This window comes from Nyctibius grandis, chromosome 5 (genome assembly GCF_013368605.1).
Source record: "Nyctibius grandis isolate bNycGra1 chromosome 5, bNycGra1.pri, whole genome shotgun sequence".
NCBI classification, from domain to species: domain Eukaryota; kingdom Metazoa; phylum Chordata; class Aves; order Nyctibiiformes; family Nyctibiidae; genus Nyctibius; species Nyctibius grandis.
Genome location: NC_090662.1, coordinates 61,669,630 through 61,684,450, shown reverse-complemented (window position 1 = coordinate 61,684,450; position 14,821 = coordinate 61,669,630). Strand labels below are relative to the sequence as shown.

Here is a 14,821-nt window from a genome sequence, read left to right as displayed (position 1 = left end):
CGACCTCGAGTCTCCCCTGGTACTTTCTGCCAGAGGCTCCAGGTAGGACCATTGTCCCCACCTGAGGTGTAGAGCACATTTTTAACATCTTGTCCCGTAAGGACTGGTCCAAGGGCTACTGCATGCACAATCTCTTGTTTAATCTGTTCAAAAGCCTGTCGTTGTTCAGGGCCCCACTGAAAATCATTCTTCTTTCTGGTCACTTGATAAAGAGGGCGTACAATCTGGCTATAATCTGGAATATGCATTCTCCAGAAACCCACAACGCCTAAGAAGGCTTGTGTTTCCTTTTTGTTAGTTGGTGCGGACATAGCTGTTATTTTGTTGATCACCTCTATCGGGATCTGGCAATGCCCATCTTGCCATTTAATCCCTAAAAACTGGATCTCCCGGGCAGGTCCCTTGACCTTGCCTCTTTTTATGGCAAAACCAGCTTTCAGAAGAATTTGGATTATTTTCTCCCCTTGTCAAAAACTTCTGCTGCTGTATCACCCCACACAATGATGTCATCAATGTATTGCAAATGTTCTGGAGCTCCACCCTTTTCTAGTGCAGTCTGGATCAGTCCATGGCAAATAGTAGGACTGTGTTTCCACCCCTGTGGCAGTTGATTCCAGGTATACTGGGTACCTCTCCAGGTAAAAGCAAACTGTGGCCTGCACTTTGGTGCCAAAGGAATAGAGAAAAATGCATTAGCAATGTCTATGGTGGCATACCACTTGGCTGTCTTTGACTCCAGTTCGTATTGAAGTTCTAGCATGTCTGGCACGGCAGCACTCAGTGGTGGCGTAACTTCATTTAGGCCACGATAGTCCACAGTTAATCTCCATTCTCCATCAGACTTTCGCACTGGCCATATAGGACTATTAAAGGGTGAGCGAGTCTTGCCAATCACTCCTTGATTTTCTAATTGTCTAATCAGTTTATGAATGGGGATCAGGGAGTCTCGATTGGTGCGATATTGTCGTCGGTGCACTGTGGTAGTAGCAATTGGCACCTGTTGTTCTTCAACCTTCAGCAACCCCACAACAGAAGGATCTTCTGAGAGGCCAGGCAAGGTAAACAGCTGTTTAATGTCCTCAGTCTCTACAGCTGCTATACCAAAGGCCCATCTATACCCTTTTGGGTCCTTAAAATACCCTCTCTTGAGGTAGTCTATGCCAAGGATGCACGGAGCATCTGGGCCAGTCACAACGGGATGCTTTTTCCATTCATTTTTAGTTAGGCTCACTTCGGCCTCCAATACAGATAACACTTGAGATCCTCCTGTTACTCCTGAAGTACTGATAGATTCTGCCCCTTTATGATCCAATGGCATTAGGGTGCACTGTGCACCAGTGTCTACCAAGGCTCGATACCTTTGTGGTTTTGATGTGCCAGGCCATCGAATCCATACAGTCCAATAAACTCGGTTGTCCCTCTCCTCCACCTGGCTGGAGGCAGGGCCCCCCCTAATTAAGAAATGGATTCGTGCTGCTCACAGGGACTGGACCTTCATTTCTCCTATTCACACTTGGGAAAAAGGGATTTGAGGCCCATCTACCCTGGCTGGGGTCCTGCTCACTGGTAACTGGAGCAGCCATCCTTCTAGAAAAATTCTCTCTGGTATTTCTTTTAGCTTGCAACTCACGTACTCGTGCCTGTAGGGTACTGGTAGGTTGTCCATGCCATCTGCTCATGTCCTCCCCATAACCACGCAGGGCAAACCACAGGATACCTCGTGATGTGTTCCGTTTCCTTTGAGCTGGTCCTGTAGGAGAGTGTTTTCTCCTAACAGCTGCAACGCGCGCCTGTGTAGGTAGAGAGTCAAGTTTATTCTCGATCCTGGACAGTTTGTCTGACAGTTGTTTAAATGAGTCCTTGTTCTCCTTAGTCAGTTTTTCCACAGCCGAGATGTGTGCCTGCAGTGGGGAAGAAATACTATCTTCATACTGTCGCATACAGTTAGCCATTTCACCCACACTAGGTCGTGCCATAGCATCTTCTCCCCAGACTAATATTGACAATGTATGGGTATATGTCGGTGGAGCATTCTTCACAACCTTCCGGAACATGGATCGGTTGCATTCCACTTCATCAGGATCTACAACTTCCCGTGGGTGTCTATAAATAATCTCTTGCACAGCTAGTTCTCTAAGGTAGTTAATACCTTTTTCTATAGTGGTCCATTTGCTTAGGTGACTCATAACATCATCTTTATAGGGATACCTGCTCTTTACGGCTGACAAGAGTCGCCTCCAGAGACTGATAGTGTTTGACTTTCTTGCGAGCGCCTTATCAATACCACCGTCTCTGGACAGGGATCCCAACTGTCTGGCTTCTCTGCCATCTAATTGCATGCTATCTGCCCCATTATCCCAGCATCGGAGCAACCAGGTAATAATAGGCTCACCGTCATAACGGCTGAAGTCTTTCCTTATATTTCTCAGGTCCTTCAGGGATAAGGAGTGGTAGGTTATCTCTGCGTCTGAGTCCTCCTCTTGTGATAGTTCTGCTTTAGAAGGACCTTTCTTCTGTGATGGGTCTGTTTTAAAAGGACGATCGAGGAAACCCCCATCTGTGTCGGGCCCTAACTCTGCCTGAGAAGGGCCCTCACCTGGGTCATATGATGGCTCTGCCTTAGAAGGCTCTCAGTCATCATCCTTCTCTTCACGAGCTGATTTCTTTCGGTATTTCTTCCTGGTTACAGGAGCAATTGGTACAGATTTGATAGATGCTGGGGTCTGAGTAGATGCAGTGGCTGTCGTGGGAGTGCTGAGACTTGTTAGAGTCTGAGTAGCTGCAGTGGTCATCTTGGGGGGTGTAGCAGCTGTGGTGCAGGCTGCCGAGGTTTCAGTGGGTTTAGTGGCTGTAGCGGCAGTACACGCTGTAGGATCTGAGGTGGCTGCATAACACCTACAACTGTCCCTGCACCGATATTTAATCTTATCCCACATCAGAAACACATTCAGGACAACCGAAAATAAAAACATGCCACCTAGACAGCACCATCCTAATTTCGCAAAATCTAGTGGAATCAGCTTGGCAGAAAAGGAGAAGGTACTATTTCCCAAAGTAAAACTGGAAGTGTAATCATTAACAGAATCAGCTAAAGGACGCCTGGAGCGTGCAGATGAAGTCGCTGCTACTGATTCGCGATTAAAGCTGCCCATCATTGTGTCATAGAGATAAGAGATCGGAATAGGAACTGCCCAGTTTATCACAGCATAAATCAGTATCAAACCCCATACCAAAACAATACATTTTGACCAGCGCCCACTGCTAAACTGCATGTAAACATTCATAAGAAACAAGCAATAACACAGTGCCCACGGCAGGTAAGGCATCATTGCAATACTCAACTGTGAAAGAAACTCCATAAAAAGACGAGATAACACAGCATTCAAAAATGACATCACCATCTTCACTATCTGTTTTAACTTTCCAACCCCTTGTAAATCTCAAAGGAAGAAATCTGATACTCTCTCAGCTGAGCTCTCCGGGTCTCCTCCCACCAGAGCCAGGATTCAACTTATCAGAGCAACCTGTTGGAGCTTCTCTCAAGCCCCACGTTGGGCGCCAATAAATCTGTCACGGTTTAAAGCTGGTACCAATCAGTGGGAGAGAGGAGGGCCCGTCCCTCCTGGGCCCCACCTCCAGGAGGCGGTGGGTTAGTGATAAATAGGAAAGTGAGAATGACGTGTATGGGATGGAATAACTTGTTGGTCAATCTTGGGTCACCTGCCCTGTCTGCTCCTCCCTGCAGGTGCGACCCCCCCCTTCGGCTCTTCACTCGTAAGCAGTGAGGAATTTAGCAGTGACCTTGGTTTCTCTAAGACTAATTGGCCTGGTTTGGGCCAAACCAGGACAGTAATCAATTTCAGTTCAAGGCTCTCAGGTTATAGGAAAAGAAAATGATTTTGCTTGGGCACATAATGAGCTTGGATAATCAGTTTTCCTGCTCAAGAGCAATGAATCCAAGGGTTTAAAAGAAAAGGAATTTTATTAAAAGGGACAAAATGGCAACTCAGCATAAACACTGGTAGGCTTGTTTACTAAAATAAGCAATACAACCTGAAAGCTTCTTGGTAATGTAGCCCATTCCCCTGTTTTGCCCAGAGCTGAGAGACTCCATCATCCATCTGTAAGGAGATGTTGCTCTTAAACCTCTCCTGTTTCCAAGTCGAGTTGCTGCTTTTGGCAGCTTCAGCCCAGGAAGCCTTGGTTCTATCTGCAGTCCCACGCTGCCCCCTCAACATTTCAGATCCTCAGAGAGGAGTCTGTGGCAAAAAAAACCCAAAGAGAACCCTGAGGAAAATACCATTTGGGTTTTGGTTTTTTTTTTCCACTGTCTTGCTTCATGACTCCTTTGCTCTACCACTGTCCAGGGGAACACCACAGGTAATTCCTAACCCTCAAAACACTGTTGTCTCTTGATGGATAATTGTGTTTTATATACCTTCAAAATTAAGACACATCTGTATTTCAACCCCAGTGAGCAAGAGTGAAATCCACTGAAGTCACTTCACTTGCTCCCTCTTTGTTGTGATCTCTGGCCATTTCAAGCAGCGCTGGATTTCTCTTTTATCGCTTTATAGGCAGGACCAGCAGTAAGTACTCCATTTGTTTAGGAATCCTGGGCTTACCTCAGGGCAGATGTAGCTCTGAATTTAAGTTTTATTTCATTGCAAGATTTAGAGCATACAGGATTGATTTTAATAGGAGGTTGAAGACTCTGATAAGAGTTCTTGCAGTGACTATCTCCTGTTCTTACAGTTGTTACAGTTTCTTTAAGGAGACATTCAAAATCATTTGCAGTGGAGATAGATACCAAAGGTTGGAATCATTCAGGACAGGACAAGATTGGCAGAAGTCAGAGGGTTAAATGAAAAGAAAAAAAAAAGATTGCCTGAAGAACAAGAAATCTTTATTAAAAGTGATATCCTGTGGAATGATCGTGCCTCAACTGCAGGGACACAAAGCCTAAACTGGGAAATACCCATTTCTGCAAGAAATACTAGAAGGTATGAGGAGAGTGCTGCAGAAGCTTGGATGTAATTGGTCTCTTCTAGTTCAAACTGCTATAGTATGATTATTTATTATTCAAGTTCGTTGACTGTTTATAGATGACTGAAACAGTTCTCAAATTGCTATTTTGTGAACGGTTTAGCTAAACCAGAGAAGAAAGCATTTTTTTCCAAGTTCTGCCCTGTCAGATAAAAACATTGGCTCAGAGCTGCCACCCAATGATCAGACCTTGTAAAATCACTGAAATACAGGCTACCTATGTTGCGAAGTGCTGAGTTCAGTGAGACTATATAGTGGAGGCGAAATAATTTCTCACTGCACAAAAAAGGCACTGAAAGGCCATTTCACCCTCCACTCCCTTTCCACTCCTCTTCCCCAACATCTGCATAACCCATTGCTCATTGCCTTGCCTGCAACAAGGTTCTTTGCTTAGAAAATTTAATTTGTTAACATGTTGACTTCGCTTTTTTCTTCTGTATTGATTTTCTGCTGGTTTATGAAGTTGAATCAGTTTGGAGTGTGGGCAGGGAAGTGTCACCACCAGCACAAAACAAGCAAGAAGCAATGAAATGCTGAGAGCAGAGGAATGGGTAGAAAGGAGATTTCAGCTGCAGTGAGCACTTATTTCAGCCCTATTCTTGTCTAACTGCATCTGACATGCTATTTGGAGATTTCAAAGCTGTCTTTAAATACGTGTGTTTGGGTACCCAAAGCACTCTAGTCAATGCAGAGTGCCACGCAGGGTAATGCTCCTTGCCAAGGGTCTGGCTAAATTAGTCTGTTCAGCATTCAGAGACTTGGGGTATTGATTGCCCCCAGTAGCTGCACTGTCTCACTGAAAGCTGTATCTCAGTTATCTCTGCAGTTTTCAGTGTGTCACCCATCAGCAAGTGTTTGCCCCTGGCTGAGATGTAACATTTGGCAAACCAAAGAAGATGGAGGGTGATTGCCACATGTGTGTTCATTTGGCATCAAACAGCTCTTACCCATTTGAGTGCATTATACAATGCCAACTATATTGTACCACTTAAGTGCTTATAAAAATATTTTAATTTGTAAAAAGTGTACAAAGTGACTTTACTCCACTGCAGGAGGCAAACAACACAGTTTGTGGCAGAGTGCAGTGGTGCACCAACAAGACCTTTCAGTCCATTTCCCTTCTGATCTAGTCTCTTCATGAGCCTTTCATGGGTAGCAAAGGGCATTTGCTCCAAGCTGTACCATAATCCTGCAGTCTGCCTGCCCTTATGTCTATTTCTAATAGACATTAGAAACAGACCTGTAAGTCTGTATGCTGATTCAGCCCACATGTTATGTTTTGTGTGTGTATTAGCTCACTGTGCCTTGAACTGCCTGCTTTCTGTACGCCAAATGGTGTCAGTAGATTTCTGTTCAGCTCCATGTTTTCTGGATTAGGACTTGGTGCGGTCGCAGAAGACAGCATTTATTATGTACTTGGAGTCACGTTGGTCACCAGTGCTGGATGCAACACAGAGAACAGGCTGTTTCAACAGAGCTGCACTGTTCAGCTGAAGCTAGAGTGGTGTGTGCTCAGACAGGAGCCACTTGGTAATGATGTACAAGGAAAACCCACCGGGAGATTTCTACAAGCTGCCATTTGGCTGATCTCCTTCATTTGAAAGACTTGGACATATGCCTAGAAACATCCAAATTCCAAATAGTTAATCATTGGTGGTGCAAAATGATTATCACTTGATTATCATTGGTTACGTTTTAAATTCCTTCACTACTTCTGTGAAGTCAGCATATTGTTATCTAATCCCCAGCCAATGAAGGGTGAAGTAACAATCCTAATTCTGCCCCAAAACAGTTCATATCAGGGAGGAAAGCATCAACCTTTTAAAATGGTGAAAGCTTGGGACCAGATGGGAAAGATCAGAGCATCGCTATTCCCAGACACACACTTTGTGATTACTGCACCAAACTGCTACACTTTGCAGCTGGAAGGCAGGATCCTGCAATAAGAGCCATTAAATACTGCAAGAAAAACACATCAGGAAGCCCTAAAGACCCAGCATGTCCTGCATCATTCAGGCCCTTGGGTGGTCCTTGGTTACAGTCCAGATACACTCTCTGAACTTCAGATTGTGCAGACTGTATGGTGGACGCATGTGCTTCTGTCTGAGAGACATTTATCTTTGAGTTAGGGAAAGGGCTGACAGGGGTGAGCAGGGTTTATGAGAGCTTCCGTAAGGGTCCATTCACATTGTGGGGTGATTTGCAGATTGGAGAAGTCCTGGGGCTTCTTGCAGGTTTCCTGTTCCCTTTAGGTGGGATAAGCTGTTTTTTTTTGCATTGGATTGGCCTGCAAATAGTGTGGGCTTTAGTGAATACCCTGATGCCTCCTCTTCTCAGGTCAGTTTCCATTTGTTTTTGCACATTACTGCTGCTCCCTGCCAGGGTAAGAGCTTTCCCTGAAATCCTCCATGTGGCAGACACAACAACAAAACCAGAGTGGTGGGCAGAGAACCCTGCTTTCGTACCCCACGCAGGCATCTGGTGCCAATCATACGGGGTTGCGACCAGGTTATTGAGTGGGGACTGTTTGGTGCCTTTCTGGCAAGAGAGCCTGAGTTCACCTTGGAAGCAGCAATAGGGAGCTAGTTCTTTGCTTGGTGTGTCTAGCTGCTATGTACATACAGCTCTGAAGCTTCCCTGTGTGGGAGTTTTACAGCCTGCACTGTGGGGAGAGGTAGGCAGCATTCGGGTCCTTGGGGAACTCAGGTTCATTCCCATTGCATCCTCTGTACTTCCCTCTGGACTGCTGGGGCAGCTGACGAAGTATCATGAATCTTACAGCAAACATGAGTTTGCACACACACACACACCCCACCCCCCCCCCACCATCGCCCTCTTACACGGCGCACGGGTCCTACTCCACCTTATGTGCTGAGCAGATAAATTTCTACCTGGCCTCCTCTCACCACCACATCCCTCTGCAAGAGCGTGTGCCTCACACACTAATCAGGCCCACCTTACCAGTGGGGGTTTTTCTGCATTCACGTTCAGACTTATCTTGCATTGCTCTCCCCAAAGACACCCTAATTGAAAGGGGAAGAGAGCACCAGCAATAAATCTGCTGTTGACAAGTAGCAAGCAATGGGTTCATGCTTCACATGGAGGTTTATTAGACGGCTAAGGAAAAAGATCCCTCGCTGAATGCACTCCAATCCTCAACCTTCATCTTCTAAGGCTTGCCTTTATTTTTCCCAGATTTGTCCCCCAATGCTTTCTGCAGGTTAAGATTTAGGATGTTTTTCTGATGCCATTTCCCTGCAAAGAAGGCAAATCACAGTTCAGTTACAGCCTCCCTTCTAATGCTATTATCCCTCAAGGATTTTTCTAGCTGTAGAGCCCCTCTCTTGTGAAAATGCCAGTTTCTAGTACCCTCACATCTTTGCCCAAACCCATCCACTGTCCTTGGCAGAAGCAGCACCCATCTCAGGAATTCAGCATTGTACTTTTCCCAGAAGAAGCCATACCTAGCTCATCAGTCCTCCTTCCGTGCCAATTCTTGGGATCCCTGATTGCCTTCTGAATTATATCAGGGGTGTAGGAATCCTTCATCAAGCTTCGGCTCTCCAGTGGGCCACCTGCAAGGAACAGCAAATAAGGAACTGTACGCAGAAATCACCCTACTGCAGTCCTGGAATTGAGCCAGGGGAGCAACACTCAGCAGTTTCAAGGGCTCAAGAAAAGGCACGTATTGACTGCAGTACCTTTGATCAGGTGTGTGCCTCGGTGCTGAGTAGCAGCTTCATCACACCCAGGAGGGGAGCTTGTGTTTGACAATTTATCTGCTTTTCATCCTCAAGTATGAGACACACACAGAGGGTTCTGTAAGGTATTACCTTTACCCCAGTGACCTTTCTTTGGTCAAGTGCCCACTTATCATCTCCTGTTGAATCCCCTCATTCATGTGAGTAACTTCCTATTCAGCAGCCACAGTTCCACAAAAAGAACCATCTACCACTCCAGGCCTTCTCGAGCTCCTTTTCTGCCACCTATACTTAACAAATAGTTCCCAACTGTGACTTCTCTTTTTGTCTTTTTTTTTGTTGTTGTTTTTTTTTGACTTTTAGCCATTTGAGGGGGCTTTATTTTAATCTCTTCACCCTTTCCTCTCCACTTTCCTTTTTATTGTACCCTTTCCTTGATAATAATGATTTTGAGCTCCCTGGGGAAAGATGTCCTTCCTTTCTGTGTGACTGCACAAACCCAGGACAATGCAGTCTTCACTACCCAGCAAGGTCTTGTCATGGAACGTACTGTACAAGAAAAAGGAATCTGTCTCGTGCTGGTACATGAGAAACTGGAATCAGAGACAATTATTTCAGAGTTTCTTGGACACGATGGTAACAAGAATGGGACAAATGCTTAGCTCCCAATGTTTGTTTAGACAGAGGGATCCCTGGGGACCTCGGAAACAGAGGTTTGGAGAAGACATTTCAGAGCCTCACGTCTCTAAAGGTCTTGAAGAGAAACATCTCTCTCCCAGAAAGAACTGGAGGTAACTTGGGACTAGAGATGACAGGGGACATTGAATTGCAAATGGTGTCCAAATTTAGACAGCTCTGAACATAGAGGACAGGGGTCATGATGCAACTTCACTGTTCACACCTTGGAAAAAAAAAGAGTGAAAGAAGAGAAAATAAAGGGATAGAATATATAGAAAGGGAAGCTCTAGCTTTCATCTCCTCAGGCATCACAGCCTGGAAAAGCAGTGACTATGGATAGAAGGAATAAAAGGGGAAAGTGAGGGTCACCTACAGTCAGATCTCTACCCAAAGCAGTGTGGCTGCCCCGAGCCCAGGTAAAGGGTAGATGGAACCAGCTTTGAAGGTCAGGCATAGGTAGTTGTGTGTGTGTTCCCTCACCTTGGAAGATATTTGATCGCAGGTTAAAACCCAGCTGGTTGTAATCAGCAAAAGACGTAGAGTTCAAGGAGTTTTTTAGCATTTCAGTACGGTCGCCAAGTCTTTTCTGTGCCATGATTAAGGCTGCCTTGCACTGAGCTCGCCGTTCCTGAAAACACGAATAACAAGGAACCACAGTCAGTCCATGTTCCCTAAGTGCAGCAAACTCCTGGCATTCCCACTCCTGCATAGGTCTGTGAGCTATGACTAATACCTGGGTCCTGGGCCTGTCCTTGAGCCGCCCTCAGCAGCTCCTGTATACATTGTAATTGCATGGGACAAGGACTGGTAAAAAGCAGGGGGAATTAGAAAGGGATGATGGTGTTGGGCCCTGGACTGTGTCCTGGTACCACACTGTTTTGCCTTGCTCAGTTGGAACTGTGCCTGGTTACAGGAACCTTATAAATGAAAGGGGGGATGGAAAAACAAAATTAAAAAAGACATGGGAAAGGCTGTTGGTGGAATGTGTCACTGCCCTGTAGAGTGAAGCCCAAATCCATCCCTCTACATGTCTTGTAGAAACTGATAATGTACTGCTAATATCCCACCCACTCAGCCCCCTGCTACACCATAAAAACAGCCTTCAACCTGCCACAAAGGATAAATGAAACGGCTTCCTCCAATACCTCTTCATCGCTGGTAAGTTTATCTGCATTGGCAGATTTATAGTTGCTGTTAGCACAGACCAAGCTGTTTCTCTTCTTCACAAGGAGCTTCCATTCTGCTTTCATATCTGGCCCTAATGATGTTAAGGACTGTTTGGCACTTAATGGGCAGCAAGTGTCGTTGGGTTTTTCGTAGCTGGCTTTGATGGTCTTCCGGGAAGATCCAGATCCTCTAGACCTCAGTGTTTGGCGCTGGCCTGCTACTGGTTCTTTGGCATTTGAGACAGATTTGGTGTCTTCTGCCTCCTTCTGCATGGATATTGCAGACAGGTGGTAAGTGCTGTTCCTCCCTCTTGGCTCATGCCCCACTATTGGATCATTGGTGGCAGAAGTATCTTTTCTTTCTTCTTCAAGTCTTCTTGAATGAAGACTCTCTGTGTGGGGAGTTTTGGCCTGGAGACTCTGATTGCTCTGGTTTTTAGTCTGAACACACTTTGCAGGAGGAGATGATGGGGATTTAACAGATGTAGAATTCTTTGCTTCTCCCTGAGCCACTGGGCGCTTGGAGATCTTCCAGGAGGCTCTGCTGGAGCTCCTTTGGGGTCTTCTCTGTTTGCTGGGACATAAGCCTTTTGGAGGATTCTTCTTTTTCCCTTCCTCAGGTTCCACTTAAAGACAAAAATAATAGCTGAATTAATTTTATATTGTTTTGATGACAGGTGATACCATAAATGGAGCTGGAAACAACCAGACATGTCATTGTGTCATTGTCAGACAACAAGAGAAACATTAAAGGTCTCAAAGAGAGAAAGAAAAGAGGAAAAAACCAACAACTTAGCAGCATTGTACCAATCTTCCTGCTGAACTAGGTGAAGGTTCCTGAGGAGCCTTAACTGCTCTTGCGAGATGAACATGCATGGAGCGTGGAAGTAAAAATTTGTGGTCAAACATGCACGCAAAAGGTCTGTGTTTTCTTATGTGTAGGACCCCTCCAACCCATGATCACTCTCACCTCTTTGTGAACATGCACTTATAGTCTCTGTGGCTCATCGTGTTTGCTGACGAATTTACCAGCACATCTGTGGCTTATTGCACTGCTGCAGGGAGGTAGTGAGACAAGTCCAATGGTGGAGGAAGACACGCTTGGGGCGGGGGGAATTTTAACCCATCAGTCCATGGCACATGGGATCCCTGTCCAAGTAGTTTTTCACTCACAGAGGTATGTGCTCAAAGGGAGGGAGGGAATGACATACAGCCTCACAAGCTGTACTGCAAAGCAAGCTCTGAAGGAGGGACAGCTTCTCTGCCATCTCGCTTACCTGAAGTACTGTTGACCAGCACAGAGTCACTTTCTGCCACATCAGGTTTAGGGGAAGCTGGAACCTCAACCACACCCTTGGAAGAGAAACAAAGGCTGTGTCAGGCTCAGAGATAGGAAGGAAGGGGACAGTGGCCCCGTTCACGTTTAGATGACATAGATTATTTTCACACAAATGTATTATACGCCTTCCTAGATCAAGATAGAGCTATCCCTGCCTGCCTGCATGGTTGGTCCTACAACTCATGATCCTCTCAGATTGAAAAAGGACAGAAGTCCTGCAGGATTTCACATTAACAGCTCACATGGGATAGCCTGCCTAGGACATGGCCAACCAGTGCCTCTGGGGAATACTGAGCTGCAAGAGTTTTCAAAGGCAGCAGTGCAGACACAAGGCAAAATGGAAAAAAACTCTGAAAATATATTTTTTTTTTTATTATTATTCTGAAGCACCTAGAGATGTCAGGTCTGTCATGTGCTGTACAATTACAACAGTTCCTTCTTTTGGTGCATTAAAGTAAGGCCAGAAAAAATAGGGAGAGAAGGTGACAAACATAAAATGCCTGTGCAATGCTGGCTACGCAAAGGAAGAGAGACAGGCAGGAGACAGGGTTTCTTCCCTGACTCTGGCACAGACTATCCCCTGTTTTGCTTTGTTAGTCCTGCTGATGTGATTGATCCAACACCCAGCCTTTGCAAACCGCCTCCTGCAGTTAGGAGGAAGCTCATGTCTTTCCTGCAGAGGGAATGTCTGTGTAACTCTTAGTCGTGACCTGCTGATGGTCTGCATTCCTCATCCCAGCAGGACCCTACAGACTTAGCCCATGTGAAACCTGTGACAGGTAACAATTGAAGCCATGGCCCATGGTGGTGAATATGGTAATTGTGAGCCTGCTGGCACTAGCAGCAGTACAAATGGGATCTGGATCAGGTAGGGATATATGTTTTCATTTGTCAAATTAGCTCATGACATGACATATAAGCCTACCTTCTGCTCTTGAGGCTAGTTCTTGGAATGAAGACACCAGCCGATGGGGCAGGAAGCCTACCCCTTCCAAGTTAACTCACCAGGACTGACTTGAACCAGCACTTGGTGTTTACACTGTGCCAGTACTTTGCAGCAGCATGTCTGGTATGATATGGGGATCCTGAAGCTGAAGTTACTGCCTCAGACTCCAGGAGTCAGTGCTGTGTGCTCTGCAAATGTATTGAGACAGAACCTTTCCCAAAAAAAAGAACAGGGCCACAAGAGATGAAGAGAGGAAGCCAGTCCTGGCTCATAGGGCACAATCTGCTTCTTTTCTGTATCGCTTCTCATTCTTTTTAAAGAAGAGCCAAACATTTACACATGATCAAAGTGCAGGAATCTGTGTTGCTAAATAAACTCCTGTGTTAACTCCCACCTCCTACTTAAAAACATGTCTGTTTGTTATTATTACTATATTCAGTGGAAAGAACTTTCCAGTCTGCTGTTGTAGAAATTCCTCCTCTCCCATTTCTTCCAACGAAGCAGAATTTCTGTGTAATGAGGCAATGTGCTCATTTCCCCAAATCCCATTCATTGATAACTTTGATTACTCCAGTTCCTCCTGGACAAAAAGACGCTGAAGCCTGCAACTGTTCCTACTTTCTAGTTTGTAACTGTATATGATGTTATTGTTATTGCTTATTGTTCATTTGACTTCTGAGCCTGAAGGTCCAAAGTCAAAGCACCACTCTGAGACTCCTACGTCTTGATGCCAAGAAAGACTTTAAGGCCATTTTACCATCCTCCTGGACAACAGAAGCCAAAGAACTATGTCTATTAATTCCGTTGATAAGCCAATTCTGTGAGGGACAACAGACGACATACCAGAAAAGACATATCTTGATCAAAGAGCTAAAAATGATGAAACTTGATCTTTCTTTCTGAATGAAAAAAAACCAAAAAACATATGTTTAGCATAGCCTAACACTGACTTTCCTCACATGCAGCCATGGAGGAATGAGGAAGCTGTCTTTCCCAGGCAGAAAATCAACCTCCTCAGACAGGTGTAGGAATTGGTATGCCATTCTCACTAGCCACCAGATGTGGTCAAGAATGGTTTTGTATGCCTTCCACTTCTGGCCAGGCCTCCAAAATATGCAGAGATTTCTGTGACTTTCCAGACCTGAGAAGCCCCATGGATGTCAAAATGACACTGGATCTTTTATCTTTTTTTTTTTTTTTTTAAATATTCAGGATTTAACAAGAGGCAAAGCCTCTTCCATAACTACCTCTTTCAGCTGGTCCATGATCCCTGATGTGGTGCCACAACGATTCGTACAAGCAGGCACGTCCTGCTCAAGTCCCCAGGTATGCAGGTGGAATGAAGGCTGAAGAGCAGAGACGGTTGCTAGGGAACAACCCTCCCTCTATGAGCTGTGGTCTCCATGGGAACCAGAACAAACACGGGTCACCCTTGCTGACTGAAAAAACAAATGAGGAGGAGAGTAAAAGGCTCATGTCTCATGACACACCTGTGGCCCAGAAGTTCTCATCACATACATAGGATTTCTTGGAGACTTCTGTAAAACAGTCATGAAAATCAACATGACTGTATTTCAGGAGAATCGGATCTTCTAGCATCTCCCAATGCTTCACATGAGCTCACTGACCCTCATCAGAGAGGAAGAGGAAGGTGCCCCCCATTTTCCACATTAGAAAAGGGGAGATGGTGGGCTGTCAAAAGGTCTTACATTGAGTCAATGACAGAACCACGGCTTGGCCCTCCTGTGTCCAGCACCCAGTGCTATATTTTAGACCCCGACTTTTCATCCATTCTGCTCCAGCGTAGACCTGGGCTTTCACCAGGCCACTGGAATTTCTGCAGGTCTCCAGAGAAGAGTGCAACTCTCCTTCATGTTGCAAAGCTGCTTTTCCCACTCAGCACAAGCAGGTCACAAGCAACAGAGGAGAATCAGAAATATTCACA

At 45.4% G+C, this 14,821-nt stretch overlaps 1 protein-coding gene across 1 annotated transcript; it reads right to left on the bottom strand.

Moving 5' to 3' along the window:
* Window positions 1-8,132: 8,132 nt before the first annotated feature.
* On the bottom strand, window positions 8,133-14,347 carry CIMIP4 (ciliary microtubule inner protein 4). Its single transcript, XM_068402285.1, has 6 exons — window positions 14,124-14,347; window positions 11,869-11,944; window positions 10,571-11,217; window positions 9,906-10,053; window positions 8,511-8,621; window positions 8,133-8,301 (listed from the first exon to the last, which is right to left on the bottom strand). Exons 1-6 carry the CDS (start codon window positions 14,139-14,141, stop codon window positions 8,216-8,218), a joined length of 1,086 nt encoding a protein of 361 aa, XP_068258386.1. The 5' UTR covers window positions 14,142-14,347; the 3' UTR covers window positions 8,133-8,215.
* Between the last annotated feature and the right edge of the window lie 474 nt (window positions 14,348-14,821).

Coding starts and splice junctions, on each gene's coding strand:
- CIMIP4 (XM_068402285.1), bottom strand. Junction 11,218..11,868: donor GCTGGTCAACAGTACTTCAG/GTAAGCGAGATG, acceptor TTTGTCTTTAAG/TGGAACCTGAGGAAGGGAAA. Junction 10,054..10,570: donor AACTTACCAGCGATGAAGAG/GTATTGGAGGAA, acceptor TCGTGTTTTCAG/GAACGGCGAGCTCAGTGCAA.